Raw genomic sequence first — 21,217 nt, forward strand, 5'->3', positions numbered from 1 at the left:
GAGTTCTCATAGTGGTCCACCAGCGACCCCTCGTACGTGTGGTCTTCACCTGGACATCAAGCATCAGACAATCATATATTGTGAGCAGTATTCCTGTTATGGGAATGACCTGTTTCCCTAACTCATGTTTATTACCTCTACCTTTTTCACTGCAGTCACCAATTTTGCTTAAAATGTGTGTTTGAAGTGATGTGTCTGTAGAGAATAAAAACCCAACCGTCCATATTTAATTCAAGCCAGACGTAATGTCTCTCTAAATCAATCTGGTGTGTGGAGAAAATGGTTGATCAACAGCAGCGGCTGAGGTGAAGAAGTTGCATAGTGCTGCTTTAATGCTTGCTTAAGGGTAAGGTTGATTTAAAAGCCTTTATTTGCATATTGTAAATCATGACGTGACTGACCTGAGTGGTAGCCAGAGTATTCCTCCTGGCCCTGACATGAGACGGCCCTCAACAGGAAACACAACCACACAACCGCCACCTGAAACACACACAGAAAACATCACAGAAGTGAAGCACAATCAGCGCCATCTATTTGAGGTCATTTATTTTATTTATTGGTCCTATAGGGTTAGCGTTACCCTACCTGTCAATCTTGCTATTTCAGAGAATAACACAAAAAACTCATGCTCCCTCTCTGCTCCCTCCCTCCCTCTCTGCTCCCTCCCTCCCTCCCTCCCTCCCTCCCTCATTGAGAACTGTTCCATTTCCATCACAGGTGACTGACAAGTTAGATGGATTCCCCAATCAAATCAGGGAAGATATGCCCTGTAATAAATGACCTGGGAGCAGGTCATAAATCAGATTTCATACAGGGACGTCAAGTGAGGGACAGTAGCTCCTCCCACAGTGGGGGGCTGGTGTCCCTCAGGACAGAGTCCACAGCAAGCCAGTGACCACTGTGGGGTTGAGCTCAGAGGGCTCTTTGTGAGCCTCAGACCTCAGAGCAAAGGCAAAGGCACTTCTCAGTCTCATCTCACATTCCAGCGCTGCCTGTTGAATAATCCAAAAGACACACCACACACACACACAAACACACACACACACACACACACACACACACACACACACACACACACACACACACACACATACTTACACCCACCCGAATAGTGGAGTGACACGGGTGTGGTTGGTTCTTTGAATAAAGTCATTGGGATGGTTTGGATGAATTGGAGGCCTTCCTTAGATAACGTTTGATCTTTAGGTCTGAGGGTTCATTTCTTCATGTTCATGTTTCCGTGAATCTCAGTGATACTGAACATTTTATGTGATATATTAAAAGTGCGTTTCTGAACAATGAAAGTTTGATGATTTAATGTAAATGAGTTGAGATATTGTCTTTTTTGTTAATTAATTAAACCATGATCACAAACAATATACAGTTGCTTAAAAAAATGAAAAACTATACATATGTCCTTTTTTTTAAACTGGTAAGGAATTAATTTAATGTATTTAAATATATTATGTTTCATTTAATGTCGCTGAACTTATATCCTTTTAACAAGTACAATTGTTTAAGTGGGTCACATATAATATACTGTACTCAGCAGTCTGTCGTCATGTGCAAGCACATAAACTCAACTCTTCATAGATTCCCAGGGTGGCGCCCCCAAGTGGTGAGATGGTAACCCCACCTTAACCTTCTGGTCCCCCAGGACAGACAGGTCAAACGCTGTCTTCGACCAAAAGCTCTTCATATGATTCTAGCGTTACTAAAAATCCAAAAAGTACATACATACATAGATTATAATATGGATCATTATGTTTGTGGAAGTGAGTGAAAGAGAAATCCACTACTAAGATGTCTTTCTCCAAAGTTGCCCACAGCATTCCCCACCTCCATTCAAAACCACTCTCAACTCCAACACTTCCGACCCGACCCACTAATGTACCTGCCACCAACAAGCCCTCCGGGATAAATAACCCAAACCCAATATACCCCCTCCACCATTACCCTCCTACCTGGATGTCTGAGGCCACCATGATGCTGCAGTAGAATCCAGTCAGAACAGCCTGAGTAAGCCTGACTACCCGGGAAACAGGCTGCACAGGCCCTGATGAAACACACAGCTCAGAGTGAAAGAGTATCTTCAGTCAGGCTGTTCCTTTACAGCATTCTCCCTCCTTATTCTCTTCCAACGGCCTCCCTGTCCCCTTTCTTCCCTCTCTCTCGCTCGCACTCGTCTTTCGTTTCTCTCCAGGTCCTCAAGTGTTTCTCCAGGTTCCCAGGATCTGACGGGGTCTCCTTGCCTCTTCACCTTTCCCTCTCTCTCTCTCTCTTTTTCTCTTTCTCTCGCTCTCCTCCTCGTCAGGGTGAGAAATACCTGAAGCTACTTCTCACTCCACATCACCAGGAGAGAGAGAAAGAGAGAGAGAGAGAGAGAGAGAGAGAGCAATTAAGATAGATATTTTTCAGGTGAAATTAGTTAAAGGAATGAAGAACTCACTAAAAACTTCTTATCAAAATATGCAAATAGGTAAAAGATGTGAGTCCATTGATTATTATATTTCTATATGGCATTCAGGTATTTCATCTATTTCAACTAATAATTGAAGGCAGGGGCGTAGGAATGAGTTTAACATTGGGGGGGGGGGACACATATCGGAAACCTGACAGATCCGTTAATGGTTTGAATAGAAATGTCATAAATTAACTACACTGAAAAAATTCACAAATATATTTTATTCTACTAAAAAGACACATTTGTAAATGTAAAGGAAAACACATTTTGAATGGCAGTAATGAACTGATAAATATCAAATAAATTCTTTAATTGCACGCTCAATCATCCAGTTTTTAAGAATAACAAGCGGTGACAAGACGCTGTGTTGCGCTTTCAAAATAAAATAAAATATTTTTCTCCCCCGGTATAATTTTTAGGTGGGACAAATGCGCCTGTCTCCAATATTGGAGGGGACACGTCCCCTCCGTCCCCCCCGGTTCCTACGCCCTTGATTTAAGGATTGCATGTTCTGAAGACATGTTCTTGCTCAAAAAGCAACTCTGACTTCATTTGGGAATCAAATGAATGCTGTCTAGAAACCATGAATACATTTTTGAATTTAAATCAATAAAAATCAATAAAGTCCTGAGGAATGTTGGAATGCAGTACAATTCAAGATTCAATTTGTAAGAGCAAGACATTTTTAATGGGTATAATAATTTAGCCATCCATCATAATCCCCATACATTACATGTCTACGTGTTAACGTATGCATCAAAGTAGGGCGTTCTACCTCCATTGACCTCTTGACCCAGTTGTTAAACTATGCCAGCTCTTTCACTCCTGTTCTACATTCCACAGTTCTATACTCCAAACCAGCCTTTTTGGGAGCTCAGCCAATCATCTGAGAGATGTGAGTGGTATGTCCTTAAGGAAGTAAATTATTCACAATAAGTTTGGATGGGATGTAAACTATGCGTAAAGAAGATTACATGGGATATTGTGTATTAGTATTTTACTGACATTTTTAATTGACAATATTAACACGATTCAGAAAGTATTCTGCAGCAGGGAATGGAAAAACATTTGAGCAGTGGTGCTAATATGTTTCCAGATATTCTTAAGACGTGAGGAGAAAAGAAAATGGATGTTCATGGATACTGGCTCACTGCAGGAACCTAATGTGTTTCAACAGACTTCTGACTTATTTTTTTAATTATTAAATCTGTATCAGTCTAATATGGTTATGCGGCGCCCACTTACCAGATACAGAACAATTTAGTTCAAATAAATTTTGCACTGAAGGTGTTTGAACTGTCATTTTGTAATTATTGTAGAGTGTAGTAAACCTGACCATATTGAATATATATAAGTTATCTAAAAATATGTTGATTTAAATTGCAGATCTAGAATGAGGGATGCTGTAAACCTGATGACCTGTGATGAGATAACAACTTTATTTGTCATGGGGTCGTTTGACGACCTTGTGTCAACAACAACTCAAGATTCAAAGCACCCATTAGAAAAGCGGTGTCTGAAAATAATACAAACATAAATGTTAAGGAAGAAACAGAAATTATAAAGAAAGGAACAGAAATAAAAAAGATAATTGCAATTGATAGCCTTGAGTCCATAATTTGTAATCCTTGAGCGTGATGATTGTCCCACAGCATGAAGCCGCTCTTGTTTGTGTTTCTGATGATGATCACCGCATTACTTCTCCTTCTCCTTTTCATCTTTTTTCTTCTTCTTCTTTTTCTTCTTCCGCTCGTGATGCCGCTCGTCTGGAGAACCTGAATCTCTATCGAATGAAAAAAATAAAAACAACTTTGAATTGAGAAACGTCTCTAACATTCCTGAGGGACACAGAACACACTTTTAACCCAGTCCGTCCGTCTTCCTCCCCCCAGCGTTCTCTCACCTCTTCTTCCTCTTCCTGTCCTCTCGCTCCGGGCTGTGCTTCCGGCTGCGCTGCCAGCTCCTGTCGCGGGACGCCGGCGGCTCACGCGACTCCGAACACTCGTCGTCTGACCGCCGCCTGACTCACGCAGGCAGACAAACAAACATATGATCACTGAGCGACCCCATAAGGACCAACCTGGAACCAAACACTGGATGAAGAAACACGATGGGTGGATGGGAGAGCAACTGTTGTGTTAGTGAGTATCTGTATGGGATAACACAACAAAGGGAGTTGTCAACACTATACTATAAAAGCTCCTGCACAACATGTTGTTTGTGGCAGCATTTGCGAAGTAATTTTTACTGTTTGTCCCTCAATAATGTAAACAACAAAGATACAGCATTGGGAGGTTTGTTACCTCACAGGGCTCATCAATGTCATATCTGAGACATTAAGCGATATAATTCATTTGTTGTGTTCTGTGCATGTAAGTTGGGTGCAGTACCTCTTTGAGGAGCGTATTGAGCCCCTCTCCTCCTCATCCTCCTTCTCCTGCTCCTTTTCCTTCTTCTCAGCCTTCTCCTTCTCCTCATTGCAGCTCTCCTCTTTCCACTCTCGGGCCAGCTCCCCAGAGTGCACTTTTATCACCTCCCTGATGACCTGCAGAGTCGAGGACCAACACATTACCCACCCCGTCCTCTCTACCACCACCCCTGCAGTGGGCCTCGTTTATTCTCCTCCCTACAGCCCGTTCTCCTCTCAAAATGCCCAGTAAAGCAACAGTCTTCCACCAGCCAGATACCTAGTAGGGATGCACCTAGTCAGAAGTCTCCTGCGGTTTTACCATTGGGAGTGAATGATCCTTCGCTAGGACACTAGGGATTAAATCCGGTGACCCCAACGGTGTTCGGTAAATCAATTCAATACGGGGACCAGACATCTATCGTGCTTCCACTGCGGTAGCCCGGTCAGGATGTCTGGTGGGTCTGGTAGTGGACTAGGGGGTCCCACCTCGGTGTAGGACTTCTTGGTGATGTGGACGTTCTTGGCACGGTAGGACTGCCGCCTCCTCTTGTAGTCTCTCTTCTCGGCCATCAGCTCCAGGTGGGACTTGGGCTCTCCCTGCTGCTCGTCTGCAACACAACCCCAGAGGAGAAAAGAAACAACGTCACCGCGGGTCAAAGACTCGTAGTCAATATGCTATTCAGATTACGACTCAATAAAATTTTCTCCTCGTCGTTTTTGGAATAATGGGACAAAAACTGTCTGGAGGTACATTAAAAAAATTAAACCTGATGCAGTGAACGTATCGGGATAGTAATAACGACGGTGTGTAACAAACAATAGGGTTCCCATGATGACCTACCCCTCTTGAGTTTGGCCACCAGATCAACGTAGAGGTCCTCGTTGGCGGCAGCCTCTTGCTGCTTTTGGTTGAGCTCACCGGTCACGTGGTCGTACAGAGCCAACCGGTCGGCCACCGTGAGGTCACAGAGCGCCCGCTTGTGGTTCTGGGGCACGTCCAAGGGCTGGCTAGTGTACTCGCCTGAAAGACCCCACAATCTCAGTCACTCACAGTCTGCCAGCTCAACAGACACCTACCACTGTTCTGGGCATGAATTACATGGGTGTTCAATAATAAGTCTAGCAAGATGTAACTACTTTTAATAATTGAATTGTATTATATCAGATCAATGTACATGCAGATCACTGAGGTCAAAATAGCTCTAAAAAGGTCACACATCAGGCCTTTATATGGTATAGAAGCATTTTATATCTATACATCAATTTTGTAAGAGACATTAAATGGTGTTGCAAAATTCTTGTGCTGCAGAAAAACTGGATGTTAGCTGAGAATATTATTTAATTACATATTGACAGGTTTTAGATACAAAAAGTTCCCCCTCAAAATTGTATACCTCCCAACATTTTTTTTACTCTACTTCACTGGGTAATCCAGCCAACACAGACTAAAACAAGGGCTCCTTGCTGAAGTGTCTGAATAATTAGAGGTTGCAGCTGAACCAGTTGTTTACCTTGCCAGAACACTCCCTCCATCCTCATCAACGGAGCAGCAGCTCTTGCCTTGAGGATCACCTGTTGCTGGGTAGCTTCATCTGCATGGAGACCCGGCACCATTGAGTTGAAGAGGGGAAGGATCAATATGCAAACCATAGCATCCAGTGAGCAGCAGTAATGTGTTGGTCGATTAAGGGTGATTGATAAGTAGATCAATGTGTAGCATGACAAGGATTTAGTTTGCCAAGATATTTATAAAAAAAAGTTATAAGAAGGCAAATTAAATATAACTCAGACATGAAAGTATTTATATCAAATTCTAAAAGGCCAAGATTTGATTTAGATGTATTCAATAAGATCACACTCACTCACCCATTGTGACACTTCTTATGTTTGACTTCTCATAACAAACTGAAGAGTCGTACATCTCTTCCTGCAAAACAAATAAAACAGTCTGAAACTCAATTAAAGTGTTTGGTTGAATCTCCCAACCATGGGATGACCCTGGTCCAATGGTGAGATCACAACCAAAACAACTTTCAAAATATTTTCTATTGATCTCCAGTTTACTTGCAAGTTGTATTAGTTAATCACCATGGTGACACAATATTACAATTCATTTTCAGCAGCTTGTGGTGTTGACAAGCAACACAACTACACGTGCATTCCTACAGCGTTCTGTTCAGTATTCCAATGTGTGCAGTACCTGCTCCTCAGCAGAGTAGCCCATTTTACTGAGGCTACAGGAGGATTTGTGTCTCTCCAGGGATCTGACCGGGATGCGATGGTTTGGGTCGAAGGGACACAGGACCATCGTCTCCTACGGACGTGATCAACACATTGGGATGTATCAAGATACAGAACCACCTTGGGAAACCACACTGACTACTATGAGACACAGTTCTTAGTATATTTCAGTCACAGTATAATTTAGTCATGATACTTAATCTGATATATGTGTATTTAACACAGACCACTGTATGATTACAATTTTACCAGTTTAATGATTTAATAATCACAAATGAACAGGGGCTTCATAAAATGAATGATTCAACAAATCCTACAAGGCATATACAGATCCTATATTTCACACAATGTAATACAGAAGTATGTATTTAAAGCTGAATGAAGGCTATAGCATATTTAAGACATAAATATCCGGCGGGCTTTGGATAACCTGAGCGGAGCCATCATATTCAGGAAACCATCCCAGCGTTTCAAGTATGTCGTTCAACTGTTTCTGACAGTTTTCTGTGAACTTGGTCAACTCTTGTAGACAGCCTAGTCGCTCCTCAACGGTTTGTGTTCCCAAAGTGTCGGTCATATTTGTATTAAATCTAGTTTACTGGACTATTTGATTGAATGAAATTTCTGCTCAATTTCTGCTCACATCCCTGCGATGTTGTGGCCGGTCCGCCCGTGCAGCTGGCGCAGAGAGATGACGTCAGGGCAGCTTGTGTTTTATTTTTTTATTTGCTCATTAAAACTATATTTTCGGTCTACTTTACGCAATACAAGTAAAATAATAACATAAAATATCAGACTCAAAATAACTCGTGTGGCCCTAAATCAACAACAACAACAACAACAACAAAACACCAATAAAAGAAAGCCATGCTAGTGTACATATTCTATCGTGTTTATCGGGCTACTGGGGGTGGTCCAGGGGGCAGATTAAATGCATTGCTCAGCATTATTTCACCTATCTAAATATGGAGGGGGTGCCTGTGTGTTATAAATAGCAATAAACCTAATACCCTATAGCCTACAACCTATTCTAAACCGAACACCCTGATCCGTTTCTTTAGAAGATGAGTATGTAAAACCTGATGACGTCCCGCATTCCAATATCCGATCTGAATGGTTCCTGGTCTCGCCTGTTTTGCCCAATAAATACAATAAAAAATAGAGTACCCAGTGTCTTACAAAAAAAGTTAAATCTCCGCTTGTTAGGTCTATTAAATAATTATAAATAATGTATCAACACTTCCTTACTTATTTGCATATACAACGCAGTTTGGGGATGACACGCCTAGTAGATCAAACCGAGCCTGAACACACGGACACCGACGAGCAGAGCGCTCTCAATTATATTAAAAACAGCCTCACGATATCTGAAAGCATTAAGCGATGGCTTATCCGGGATATGGCGCTCCCCCGCAAGCGGGATATGCGATGGGGGTAAGTAAAGGCGATCGTAAATTGGCATAGCGTCCGAATATGTCCCCGGAAATGGTCCCTGTTTCTGCAGGCATGACCGACCTTGATCATATGGCAATAATTAACAACGATTCCTTATTCGAAGTGCCTACTTTGGCTTGTTTTGGGCTGGTTTACCAAAAATTAAACCGCATAGGCTTATAGTAAACCGTTGGGCATGTTGCTCAATCTTTCACTACAGTAGGCAACATTTATCATGATAATAGGGAACATGTGTATAGTTATGTCCCTATTTGTTCCTGACAAACTACAAATTTCCACGTTTTTCCTTTCAGAAATCTGGCCATGTCATTATAGGCATCATTTATGTTTATGTACATCTTTGGACTCTTAACCGATAATTATCAGTGATTGATACGCAAGTTATCACAGAAAAGGCTAACTAAAGGGGTCCAACTCGAAGCTTTTTTTCATAATTCTTTCTATAAAAACCAACAGCGGCAAGATTTAAATAAATAAATATAATAAAAAGATGTCTCAATTTGCTGAAGAAACGAGACTTTAGATAAAACTAGCATAGGGCTATACCATCAAGCCCCTTCGTTCAGCAATAGGAAGCGCTGCATGTCAGTAAACAGTTTCATTAAGCAAGAGTTTGTGAAATATGCAAATGCACAAAGGGGGTCGTTTACAAAGAGGGGTGCAATAAGGTATGGGATGGTTTTCTCTGAAGAGCAAGCGGTGGGGCGGGGAGGAAGTGGTTGTTGGCTTTAGTTCACATGCTTAAATTTACTCCGAAGGGAAAATACACTTTACTGTGGTTAAGTAAACGGATAACTTCGACTAGTCTCTCCTGGGGTCAATGTGCAGTCGCTTAACCGTGCAACGTCCACGGGTTGGAGCGGTTACCCAACACGGGATCTTAAGAATGGCGATGTCCTGCCAAGCTACGCCCTCGAATGCATTGTTCATCCAGAACAACTGGATCCCATTGAATGCTCCTACCCATCCTTTGACCAAAACAACCACACAACAACAACAACGATTACGGTGCCTAAAATGTTGACATGGGTTTCATAGAGAAAAAAGAAGGGCTAGACTAATGGCATTAGTTATATAATGTGTATATATATATATATATATGATAATATATAATATTGATTGATAACAATAGGCTACTATTGATCAGAAGATGATTTCTGGAGTTTGTTCAGAGGATCTTGCCACACGGTAATATGCTCTTTAACAAACTGTTGAGGAGAACTTCCTCCATTCAATCCAACATAAGGGGAGATGCCACCTCCCCTTCTCTGCCTTGCCAGCCCAGAGAATTTGGCCCGCCAATGAGATACGACCGTGCAAACGCAACGTGTGTGTGTGTGATTACACACACTGTAACGCAAGTGTCTGTACACTTCTTTGTTATTTGGATAACCGTTCTGCTGTTTGTGTTATGGCGCATTACACGTCGGACTCGGTATTTCCACAACAAGGCACGTAGTGGGGGTTACCTCAGCCATGGTTGAGAAGGAATTGGGGGAAAGGAACTTTGGCTTTGACTCCCTGAAGTACATTAACCACGACATGGAGGAGAAAGGGATTGTTGCCCGCGAATGTCTCCCGCTTGAGCCCCACTTCCTGCCGCCGAGGGACCACCTCCTCGGCGTTTATCGCTGCAGGAGGTGGTGGCGCCTCGGCAGCGAGGCTCCGGCGGGAGACAACCGCGGTCAACAATCACGGGCAACAATCCCTTTCTCCTCCATGTCGTGGTTCAGTCTACTTCGGATTGATGTGGACGTGGAAGAACCAGAGACACCGGGGAACCCAACGCAGTCGTTTGAGATTCATATCGTCTGGAGGCTCACAGTTTTTGGCCGTGATAATATTATATGATAGTGTGTGTGGCCGCAAGCTGCTCAAGGGCCACACCCCAACCCTCCTCCTTGACCCGCCTCTCTCCTCCTCATTTGCATTAATGCTACAGACACCGAAACGGCGCGTTTGGGGAAAGCTCAATGTGCGACTGGCTCGTAGTGGCTGTAATTCTGCACCACGGCTGAATTTCGGGAACGTCTTCAAATACTGTGCTTGGGGCCCACTAATATCTATAGTAAAGCGTCCATAAAGTAGCATGCCATGGGACCTTTAAAGTGTACCCAAGTCTTTTCTTTAAATTAACAAAAAAAGCGCTATACTAACTCTTGTTCTATCTCTGTTTCGCTGTCTTCCAATATATCTCTAGCAGCAGCAGCAGGATCCTCTCTACGGATTCTTTTCATCTGTTGCCGGACAGGTAACGATACCACACAGTATTCACACCATACAGTTCACAATTCAGTGCTGCTCGAAGATACCTTACCTAAAAATAACATGCAGCGACCCTCATAAGCCAACAATCAGATCTATGTTGGTGTTCTCTGCGTACCAGAGAGTGGGCCTACACAATCCTACCCTTGTTTCATATAGTCTCCATATCAGCAACTGTGGAATGTGTCGTAAACAGAGGCTCCATCAATCTATTGAGTGTAACACCCTTCTGACAGTGTTTCCTCACAACTGTTTGTTTGCGACCATCAACAGGATGGCCAGATCTCTGCAGAGGAGCTTCAGAGGTGTCTCACACAGTGTGGAATGGCTGGCACCTACAAGCGTAAGTGCATGTTTAGCATCATCCTGCTGTCCCATCATGAAGGAGGATGCGCTCTGGGATCGCTCCATCCTCTGTTTTTGAACAGTTTGAATGTTTTCTCTCTTACAGCTTTTAACCTGGAGACCTGCAGACTCATGATCAACATGCTCGACGTATCCTCATCGTGTGTGTGTGTGTGCGTGCGTGCACACGTTTGTTTGAGAATTTAGGAGTTAGGTTTGGTTTCTAGTTAAAGTACAACATAAAGCGACCTACTTAAAAAGTGTATGTCTGTTCACTCCTTCCAATTATATATGGTGTCAAATAAACAGTGACAAACAATAGCAACAACGATATCTCCTTTACAACTTCTGATGTTTCTTTGAATCATCACAAAGATATAGCCTTGCCAATAATACTGCTGCTCATAGTGTATGTGTCTTCCTAAAAAGAAGAAAAGGCATTCATTCTTTAACCGAAGGTTGTGTCAGCGGGACATGTCGGGCTCCATGGGTTTCACTGAGTTCAAGGAGCTAGCGGGGGCCCTGAACGGCTGGAAGCAGAACTTCGTGACCATGGACCGGGACCGCAGCGGGACCATCGAGGCCCAGGAGATGCAGCAGGCCCTAGGCAGCATGGGTAGGAACAAGGACTTTATCCTCATTCAGCGGTGGTCGAGCAAACTAATTTGAGAAACTTGAGATCTTCAGAAAAAAGCATGCAATCTCTTTCAAGTTTACCATTTAGTTATTCCTTTCTGTTTGGGAATTAAAACGAGAAAAAATTTAACTTCTGCATTTTGAAACCCTAATCCTCCATCAGGAAGTAGACTCAAACCCAGCAAGTGTAAAGTTTCTCAGGTCATCTCTGATCGTTTGGTTGTGTCTTGATCAGAATTATATCTCCAAACATATAGGATGAATTTTATGGACATGCGTACAGATATAGCACGTCTCTATACCTGCAATATGTCCCCTTATTTTATATTAACACAGTTGTTAATAAATAATTGCCATGCTGCATGTGTATTGTTTGTTGAATGTGTTGTGTTTGTTGTGCTGGCGGCGGCAGGTTATAACTTCAGCCCCCAGAGTTTGGGGGTCGTGCTTCGACGCCACAGCACCCACGGCCGGATAGCCTTCGACGACTACGTGGCCTGTTGTGTTCGGCTACGCAGCCTCACTGGTGAGCTGCCTTCACACTCAAACATCTCCAAATATACTATTATAGGCTATGTGTATTGTAGCCAGTGTTGGGGTAACAATATTACTGTTTTGGGTAACGAAGTAAAGTATTAACAGTAACAATATTATTGTTTTGGGTAACGAAGTAAAGTAACGCATTACATTTAAAATATCGGTAACTACACTACTTTACTAGACTACAGTAACGCGCTTTCCTGCGTTACCCAAGCCGTGTTTGCCTGCGTGTAAAGTTCTGATCTGTTGTGGTGCGTGCATGCGTGCTGCCTCTGTCTGCAGCGCCTGCTTGCCTCGGCACGTTGCCATAGCGATCGATTTGAGTAACGTAGCTGCTTGTGCGAAGGAGTATTCAAGTGTTGGAGCGCGGAAGCAGGTGACACAGAAAGACCAGCTGGTTGCAGGGTTCATTGTAGAAGACAGGCTTTCCCTGTCGACTATTAAATCGCCCAGATTTAGAAAAAGCCTTCCTTTTGTATGAAAAGTGCTAATAAATAAAGTTGCCTTGCCTTTCATATGGTTTTATATGCTATTTTGTATAGATTTATACAATAAACACTAAGCGATGATAGGGCTATGATGTTTGTCCATGTATCTACAGTAAATTAAGAAATGGGAAAGTAAAGTAATAAGTAGTGAAGTTACTTTTCAAATGCAGTAACTAGTAAAGTAATCTCATTACAATTTACAGAAGTAGCTAGTAATAAGTAACTAATTACTTTTTTTGAGTAACTACCCCAACACTGATTGTAGCAGTTGGTGAACAACAAACTGTGTTTTAAAAATGCATTGTGCGTGAAAATGTAAGGGCATTGAGCAGAACGTAATTACCAGTAATATAATATAAAGTTCATAAGTATGTTGTATTAGTGTATAATCCTATGAATGTAAGAAACTTTGTATTTGTAACCTGAGAATTTGCCCTTTATATTTACATAGGGAGCGGCGCTACTGGCATCTGGGCCGCCCCGTTGCTACAGTATTCCGCAACGACCAACGGCTCTAGAGAGATAGTGCTTTTTATTCAATTAAAAGAATTTGCCATAGGCCGTGCCGTTTTGATATACGTTTCCGAGAAGCGCTCTCTCTCTCTCTCTCTCTCTCTCTCTCTCTCTCTCTCTCTCTCTCTCTCTCTCTCTCTCTCTCTCTCTCTCTCTCTCTCTCTCTCTCTCTCTCTCTCTCTCTCTCTCTCTCTCTCTCTCTCTCTCTCTCTCTCTCTCTCTCTCTCTCTCTCTCCACCTAGAACTCCAATTGTTTGTGTGTGTTCCAGATCACTTCCGGAGGAGAGACAGTTCACAACAAGGCACGGCCGCCTTTCAGTATGATGATGTCAGTGTTTGTTTATATATTATATTTATATATTTACTATGTGTTTTGCACATCCATTGGCATTTTTTCTTACAACAAGAGACCAAGACAACATCCTATCAATCATGCATCATTTAAGACATTAAACACCTCAGGTTTGACGAGCCTAAACAGTCTGGCCCCACCAACATTATGTGCATAATTGTGTCCCCATCCAGATACTTCCTGTAGATGTGTGCTGTCATACTAATCACCCCTTCCTAATGTGTTCTTCCCAGTTCATACAGGTTACCATGAGCTCATGAGGAAGAGGAGAGAGCGATGGTCTGCCTCACGCACACTCCATTCATAACATGTCTTAATGTTTTATTTTGTTCTTACTGCAGCCATATCTTTCACTTAAACAAACCACATTCCAGTTTAATGTTAAAATGATAACATCGTAAGTGAGGGGTGCTGTCCAATGTCCAGATGGACTACATTATAACCACTGTCATTGTTTGTGTTAGTTTGTGTATTTTAATTGAATGGGAGTGTTAGGTTTTAAATAAATTAGGGCCAACCACTATTCGGTTCAAAATATTGTATCAAACTTTAAGAAATCTCTCCCATTTATACACAATTCATAAAATGCACAAACTGTTATTTTCTACATGTTATTAATTAATAAACAACCAACTATACTCAAAAACTGGTTGGTCGCTCTTTAAACAAATGAATAGTAGCTGGGTCTTTCTTCAAAGCATTAATATTGCTGTTCCATTATTTTGAAATTGATCGATCAACACTAATGTAACCCAAACATTGGAATGCAGTCCAAGAGTCGTATTCTAAATCGATTGCGCGTTCCCGCCCCGGATTGGCTGGTAGGACAGTGTTATCCCCTAAATACTTTATTATCCCCTACTTTGCGTAACGAAACGACATACAATATTTGAGCCCCCATTCGAACTGTATCGCCCGCTCTCCCGAAAGTTTATCATTATCGGAAATGTTTAGCGTCATGGTGAAAGTGTGGACCTTCTTGGTTCTGGGACTGGGAGTTCTTTTTTGGCAGCAAGCGGAGAGCACTGCAAACCTCTGAAAATCGACTTTTGTCGAAATGTGAGCTACAACATAACGTGCCACAATCCCCGCGGGATGCGCATCTACATGAAGAACGGCGGCGCTGAGTTGATGAAACGGCTCATCGAGACGCACTGTTCGCCCTATACAGCCGAGTTGATGTGTCGTGTGGTCGCGCCACAAGGGAACCCGCAAACCGGAGCCTACACCACGCCGTGCCGTGCGCTCTGCACGAGGGTAATGAAGGACTGCGAGCAGGTGACGAGAGAGCGAGATATCCCCTGGCCGCCGCAGATCAGAGGCTCAGCTTTACCAACTATCAATCACCGCCAAATCGCCTGTGTGCATGTAGGTGAACAAAGTGTTTATCTTTGCCCTCTAGAAAGTATTGTATGCGGTGCCGTTTGTAAACTTTTAGGCCTACTGCTCAAAAACGTTCTTAACGTGATATGATTTATCAAAGAAAATTTGAAATATAGGTTGATGTTAAAACTAAATCTATATTTATTATATATATCCAACTCTTCTTTCTAAATCTAAATATTAGATTTGACCAGAGTCAGTAGCAGGGGCGTAGGAATGAGTTTAACATTGGGGGGGACACATATCGGAAACCTGACAGATCCGTTAATGGTTTGAACAGAAATATGTCATAAATGAACTACACTGAAAAAATTCACAAATATATTTTATTCTACTAAAAAGATACATTTGTAAATGTAAAGGAAAACACATTTTGAATGGCAGTAATGAACTGATAAATATCAAATCAATTCTTTAATTGCTCAGTCCAGTTTTTTTAGAATAAGAAGTGACAAGACGCTGTGTTGCGCTTTCAAAATAAAATAAAATATTTTTCTCCCCCCGGTATAATTTTTAGGTGGGACAAATGCGCCTGTCTCCAATATTGGACGGGACACGTCCCCACCACCCCCCCCCCCCCCCCCCCCCCCCGGTTCCTACGCCCTTGGTCAGTAGTATTCAGGGAACTCGGACCGTTTCTGTTGCCCGTAGTGGTGTTTGTCACCTCTGGTGGCTGTGTGACAGTCTTGGAGCAGTTAGTTTGTAGATGGATGTCCACACGATTTCTCTTCAGGGCTGATCCACGATCTGTCTGGATGAGGTTTGCTCCAGCAAATTGTGCCATGATCTCTTCTCTTGTCGGCAACTTAAAGTGTTCTCGTTTGATTGCTTTGTTAAGATGCCTTGGATCCAAACACGTTTTCAGCTTTCCGTTGGGCTTTTCCACAGCGACCAGTGAGCTGACCCATGATGTAGGTTCATCAATTTTCTTTATCACTCCTAGTTTCTCCATTCTAGTTAACTCTTCTGTGAGTTTTCCTCTCAGCTTGAATGGTATTTTTCTGCATGGATGAAATACTGGAGGCACATTTTCATCAACTTGAATTTTGTATTCCCCTGGTAAACATCCAAGCCCCTCAAAACAGTCACTGTATTCCTCCATGAGTGAGTCATGATCATTAGCAGGTTGAGATGAGACTACAAGACTCTCTTTACAAGGTTTAGTCGTTGGCATGCTTGTAATCCCAATATTGTCTTGACACTCATATCAACAATCAACAGCATTGCTTTTATTTGCTTACCGCTGTGTTCGAATGTTGCAATGCAGCCTCCTTTGACTGGCACCTTTTCTCCAGTGTATCCACTCACTTTGTTTTCACAGGGAATATTTTGCTTTTCACAGTGAGTTTCTCATACTCATTCACAGATATAAGGTTGACTGAGGCTCCCGTGTCCAGTTTGAATGGAATGATAATCCTGTTAACAGTCAATGGCACTATCCATTCTTCTTCATCTTAAGCCTCCTTTATATGCACCGCATTCACAAAGAACTCCTTAGGTTCCGCTTCTACTGCATGTACCTTCTTTTTCTTAAAGGCGTGCGCTTTGCAGTATTTTGAGAAGTGGTTATTTTTCCCGCAGCTATGACACTCCTTGCCATATGCTGGACACGACATTGGTTTGTGGCTTCCTCCACATTTTCCACATTTAAAGTCTGTTTTAGCCTCTCTTTGCGACTTGTATTTATTTGGATGCTTAGAGTACTGTTCTTTCGTTTTTATCGCATCGCGAAGAGACTGCTGTCTCTTCCTTGCGCAGCTCCATGGCTTGAGCACGTGTGGTTTCTGCTGCTCTGCACATGTTAATAGTTTTGTCCAATGTCAAGTTTTGCTCCTGCAACAGTCTTTCTCTGAGTCCATTATCGGGTATTCCACTGACGATTTTGTCTCTAACTAGCAAGTCTTTCAAATTTCCAAATTCACACGTCTTACTCAGTAGTACAGGTCCTGGGGAAGATTTGTATGCGCTTCATTTAGCGGAGACTATCTCAACTGTTATAGACTAATATTACCCCACTGAACAACATGTGATGTGTGCCAAAATCTCTATCCGGGACGAAAGTCCTGTAAATGACCACTAAAGGTGACACTATTATCACAATACAGGTGAATGGGACTTTTTTTTTTCTTTATAGATATCCTCATCAATTTCTACCAGATTAATCTTCAACTTAATAGAAATACTTTTTGTACTACACTTTGTCTTAAAAAATATTATTACAATATGCAAATGAGGCGATCTCATTATATATGCGTACATAAACCCCTGAAGCTAGAGATTTTCTGAGGTGATCACAATGACCATGATTATGAGGTCAAAGAACAGTGTAAGCATTTTGATTTGATATAAATAAAATGGCAAAAAAAGTTACAACTATTACGTATTACATACAACTAGCAACATACAGGAATTGCCAGTTATTAATTAACCTAAACTTTAAAAGCTTACATTTCCTAGCTGTTCTTAATATTGCTGTCATCACGTCATCACCTCCAACTTTTTTTTCAACAAAAGTTTACTTGGTAGCCATAGTAACCTGAGGTCATAGCAGAGCACATGGCTGTCAAGCAAGATGACTTGTGAAATTAAAAAAAGTAAGGAAATCTACTCTTTTTTTTCTCTGTGTTGGCGTGTACACTTATAATGTGTCATCATATGAGTTGTAATCTTGTGTGATTAAATAATTATAATGAATTTGTATCAGTTTTATATCTAATGTGGTGTGTATTGTAGCTAGCTAACTACAGCTTGTTACCTAGCTAGCTGCTAGTGTTTTGTTTAGTTTTTTTGCAAAATGGGGAAAATGTCATCACCAGTAAATCAGAACTTGTGATCAAATAGTCTCAGACAAGTTGATGAAGTTTCAGTGTCTTCATATCATGAAGTTATCCCTCACAAAGAACAGATATGTTGGTACATACCAATAACTCATATTTGAAACCTTATTTTACAAAATTCCAAAAGATCTGGAGAGAGTGAGAGAACAACTCATATAGATAATAATAAAATTGGACTGGGCTACAGCGGGAAACATGGTAAGATAAGCTTTAATTCATTTATTTTATTTTGGGGGTTATAAAATAGAAAAGTGACATGCCATGCGTAATACAACTTTTGATTGAAGTAGGAAATATTTTATGGTAGAAAAAAAATAGTCTAGCTTTTTTGAGCAACCTAACAGTATATAATTGTTTATTTTCAGGATGAAGTACCTCTCACAGCTCCTTGTGCTTCACCTAAACCAATCAAATTAGACGAGTGCATCCTATGTCAGAAGAAGAAGCAATCTGAGTACCTCTCTAGTGGTGAAATTGGCAGGGGTGTTATTGTTTCCCTTGCCAAACAAACTAAGATATGGGATACTCGAACTGCTAGGGTTCTTCAACTGACAGTGCAGGAGCAAGAGATCATAAAATACCACACCAAATCCTGCTACAGAACTTTTCAAAGGGATATGGCTAAGGCTGATCACACAACCCAGCCATTAGAACAGTCTGAGCCATCTCAGCAGAGACCTATTAATGATCCAACTGAGCGTCGAAGCGGAAGATTTAAGACCAGTGTAACTACAAATGTATGTATCTTTTGTGGTTCAGATTGCAAAACAGTTAAACAGAAGAAAATACACAAATTGTTCAGAATCTGAAAAACCGATGGCCCAGAAATTACTAAACGCGGCCATGTTGTTCAAGGACCATGTGTACACCCAAACAGTGGTAATGTGCGAGGTAGATGATGTTTTTGCGGCTGATATCCAATATCATGACCCTTGCCGTAAAGAGTATTTTAATAAGTATAATGCCAAAATTGAGGACATCCTGAAAAATCTTGAAAAGGAGGATTCAATAACAGCTGAGGACAACTCATTGAAGGCTAGATTTTTGGCTCTTGGGCTTGATTTGAGCAAAACATCATACAGTCTGACTTCCATCAGAGACAGACTCAATGAAGGTTCAACTCAAGTAGTGTCAAACCGAGCTGCAAAGCAGCTAATCATTGAGCTGTATGGAGACAATGTCTGCTTTACATACCCAGGTAACAAACGAGCATCTCAGATGGTACTTTCCACCAACAGTTCTCCAGAGGTCTTGGTAGAGTCCCTGAGAGTTTCACCTGTCAGACAGGTGGCATAACATCCTTACCGAGGGCAAGGAACCAACACCTTTTCATGTTATGGTGGCTCAAGGAGTGCACAGTCTGACACGATCAAAAGAGCTGGTGACTGCTCTTAACCATCACGGAATATGTGTCAGTTACAACACGGTCAAGAGGATTGATGTTGACCTCGCTGAACGTATCATCACTACAGCAGGTAACAACAGAGTACCTCTCCCTGCTGTCCTAGAAGCAACAAGCCCATTAAATGGGGCAATGGATAACTTTGACCACAATGAAAGCACCCTGGCAGGAACAGGCTCCACACATGATACCATCCTTGTTATCTTCCAAAATTTTCCAATCAGTGTAGAGAAACCATCAGCGGAAAGTGAGATCTCTGCAAGGTCCGTTGATACTCAGAGCCGGACCACAGTAAAGCTTAGGTCTAAAGTCCTTTGCCAAAAGATTATCAGGATGGGGCCAGTAAAAGAGCGCGGGGAGATACACCTTGACTATAAGGTATCAGAGCCTACTCCAAACACAAAGAGCTCCACCATTGAAGCATCAGAAGTCTTAGATATGTCGAGAGACCCCTCTTCCACAACAACTGACGGCTATGCTAAAGCAACCGAGTCCACCAAGTCAATAAATTCAGACTATTTTTTGTGGATGGCCAATCGCTTCTCCAAAAAAGTTACACAAGTCAGTGACAGTGTCCCAGGATTTACAGCTCTGAGAAGCGCAACTGTGAATGCCAACTTTCATCCTACCACCAAAATTCTTACCCCCATCCTTCCTTATCCCACAACAACATTTGATGCAATCTTCACCACAATGATTAACTTTTAGGATGTGCTTAAACAGAAGGGAGATGCCTATGGTGGTTTGTGGGCCGACGAAGGTGTGTACCGTATTGCCAAGGAAATCCAACTTATGAAACCAGGCCAGTTTAATAATATATTCCTTGGTCTAGGTGGGTTTCATATGGAGAAAATTGTGTTGGCCTGTCTTGGTACATACCTGGAACCCTCTGGAATTTTTGATGTTCTAGTTGAAACAGAGTGCTACGGTACTGATGTCATTAAGACCGTGATCTCTGGTTCTCACTATGCTAGGGCCCGCACTGCCCATTCAGTGATACACGAGGTCCTCACATCCATGATCTTGGAAGCATTCCTCTCCAAATACCCTGACAGAAAAATAGAGATAGAGGCACTGCAGGTCAACTGGAAGTCCCAAGAGCCTTCAAATGAAGAGTGGAACACCAAAAAGGAGCTTTCTAACATCATCAATGCAGCCTTTCAAGTCTACCTTAAGGAACAGGCATTGCAGTCCCAGTCCTTTAATTACTGGAGCACATATGTTTCTGACTTGTTCCCAATATTGAGGGATCTGACCAACTCTCTGCGCTCTGGAGACTGGATTCTCTACCTCAGTGCAATAGAGAGGGCAACTTCACTGTTCTTCTTTTTTGGGAGAACAAACTATTGTCGATGGACACCATTATTCCTGCAAGACTGCTATCAACTGAAGGAGAAGTTCCCACTCCTCTATGACTCATACATACATGGTGGATTTGTTGTGAACACCACCAAGAAAGGTAGTGGAGTGCCATTTGACCAGGCACTAGAGCAGTGTTACAACCGGCCTGCCAAAGTGAGTGGAGGAATAATTGGGGTCACCAGGAAGAAGGAAGCAGTAGCTCTTTGGGGAATCATCAAGCATAAAAAGGACCAGTATGTTGATCTCCTTGAGATGAGGGATGATGTTGGAAGAGAACTCTCGCTTCATCATGACTTCAACCCGAGCACTACAACTAAAGTAGTTAAGATGGTGCAAGACATAGAGGAATATCTCCTCAGTGTATGCAGTCCTTTAAGAGACCAGGGCATGCTTAAGAATGTTCTCACTGGAGAAATTGTGACCAAGGTAAATGTCGACAAGTTGTTGTGCTGCATCACAGAGGGCAGTGCTACTTGTGCTAAATTTACCGATGATCGACTCAGAAATAAGTCGATATCGATACA

The 21,217-nt window shown here is 42.1% G+C and overlaps 3 protein-coding genes across 4 annotated transcripts in view; 1 reads left to right on the top strand and 2 right to left on the bottom strand.

Moving 5' to 3' along the window:
* The window catches only part of LOC307087035 (uncharacterized protein), a gene marked incomplete at both ends in the record, with an annotated part of 12,840 nt that extends 10,855 nt beyond the window's left edge, over positions 1-1,985 (bottom strand). Inside the window, 3 exons of the mRNA XM_079752438.1 lie at positions 1-49; positions 402-432; positions 1,965-1,985. The exon at positions 1-49 is cut by the window's left edge and continues 17 nt beyond it. Coding sequence (XP_079608564.1) covers positions 1-49; positions 402-432; positions 1,965-1,985 — 101 coding nt within the window. The remainder of the gene's footprint in view (positions 50-401; positions 433-1,964) is intronic.
* A 1,907-nt stretch (positions 1,986-3,892) lies between these two features.
* snrnp48 (small nuclear ribonucleoprotein 48 (U11/U12)) lies at positions 3,893-7,770 on the bottom strand. Its single transcript, XM_079728824.1, has 9 exons — positions 7,546-7,770; positions 7,075-7,188; positions 6,741-6,801; positions 6,386-6,466; positions 5,716-5,895; positions 5,361-5,482; positions 4,855-5,009; positions 4,368-4,484; positions 3,893-4,247 (listed from the first exon to the last, which is right to left on the bottom strand). The coding sequence occupies exons 1-9, from the start codon at positions 7,690-7,692 to the stop codon at positions 4,160-4,162; spliced, it is 1,065 nt and encodes a 354-aa protein (XP_079584950.1). The 5' UTR covers positions 7,693-7,770; the 3' UTR covers positions 3,893-4,159.
* A 615-nt stretch (positions 7,771-8,385) lies between these two features.
* sri (sorcin) lies at positions 8,386-14,355 on the top strand. 2 transcript variants are annotated; one of them, XM_079752107.1, is made up of 8 exons: positions 8,386-8,549; positions 10,774-10,821; positions 11,109-11,178; positions 11,287-11,330; positions 11,649-11,796; positions 12,229-12,342; positions 13,627-13,685; positions 13,943-14,355. In XM_079752107.1, exons 1-8 carry the CDS (start codon positions 8,499-8,501, stop codon positions 13,967-13,969), a joined length of 561 nt encoding a protein of 186 aa, XP_079608233.1. In that variant the 5' UTR covers positions 8,386-8,498; the 3' UTR covers positions 13,970-14,355. The 2 variants fall into 2 exon arrangements, with proteins under 2 accessions (XP_079608233.1, XP_079608232.1); XM_079752106.1 differs by having other exon boundaries at positions 8,388-8,549; positions 10,771-10,821.
* Positions 14,356-21,217: the final 6,862 nt, after the last annotated feature.

This window comes from Pollachius pollachius, assembly GCF_949987615.1.
Source record: "Pollachius pollachius genome assembly, chromosome: 1".
Lineage (NCBI taxonomy): Eukaryota > Metazoa > Chordata > Actinopteri > Gadiformes > Gadidae > Pollachius > Pollachius pollachius.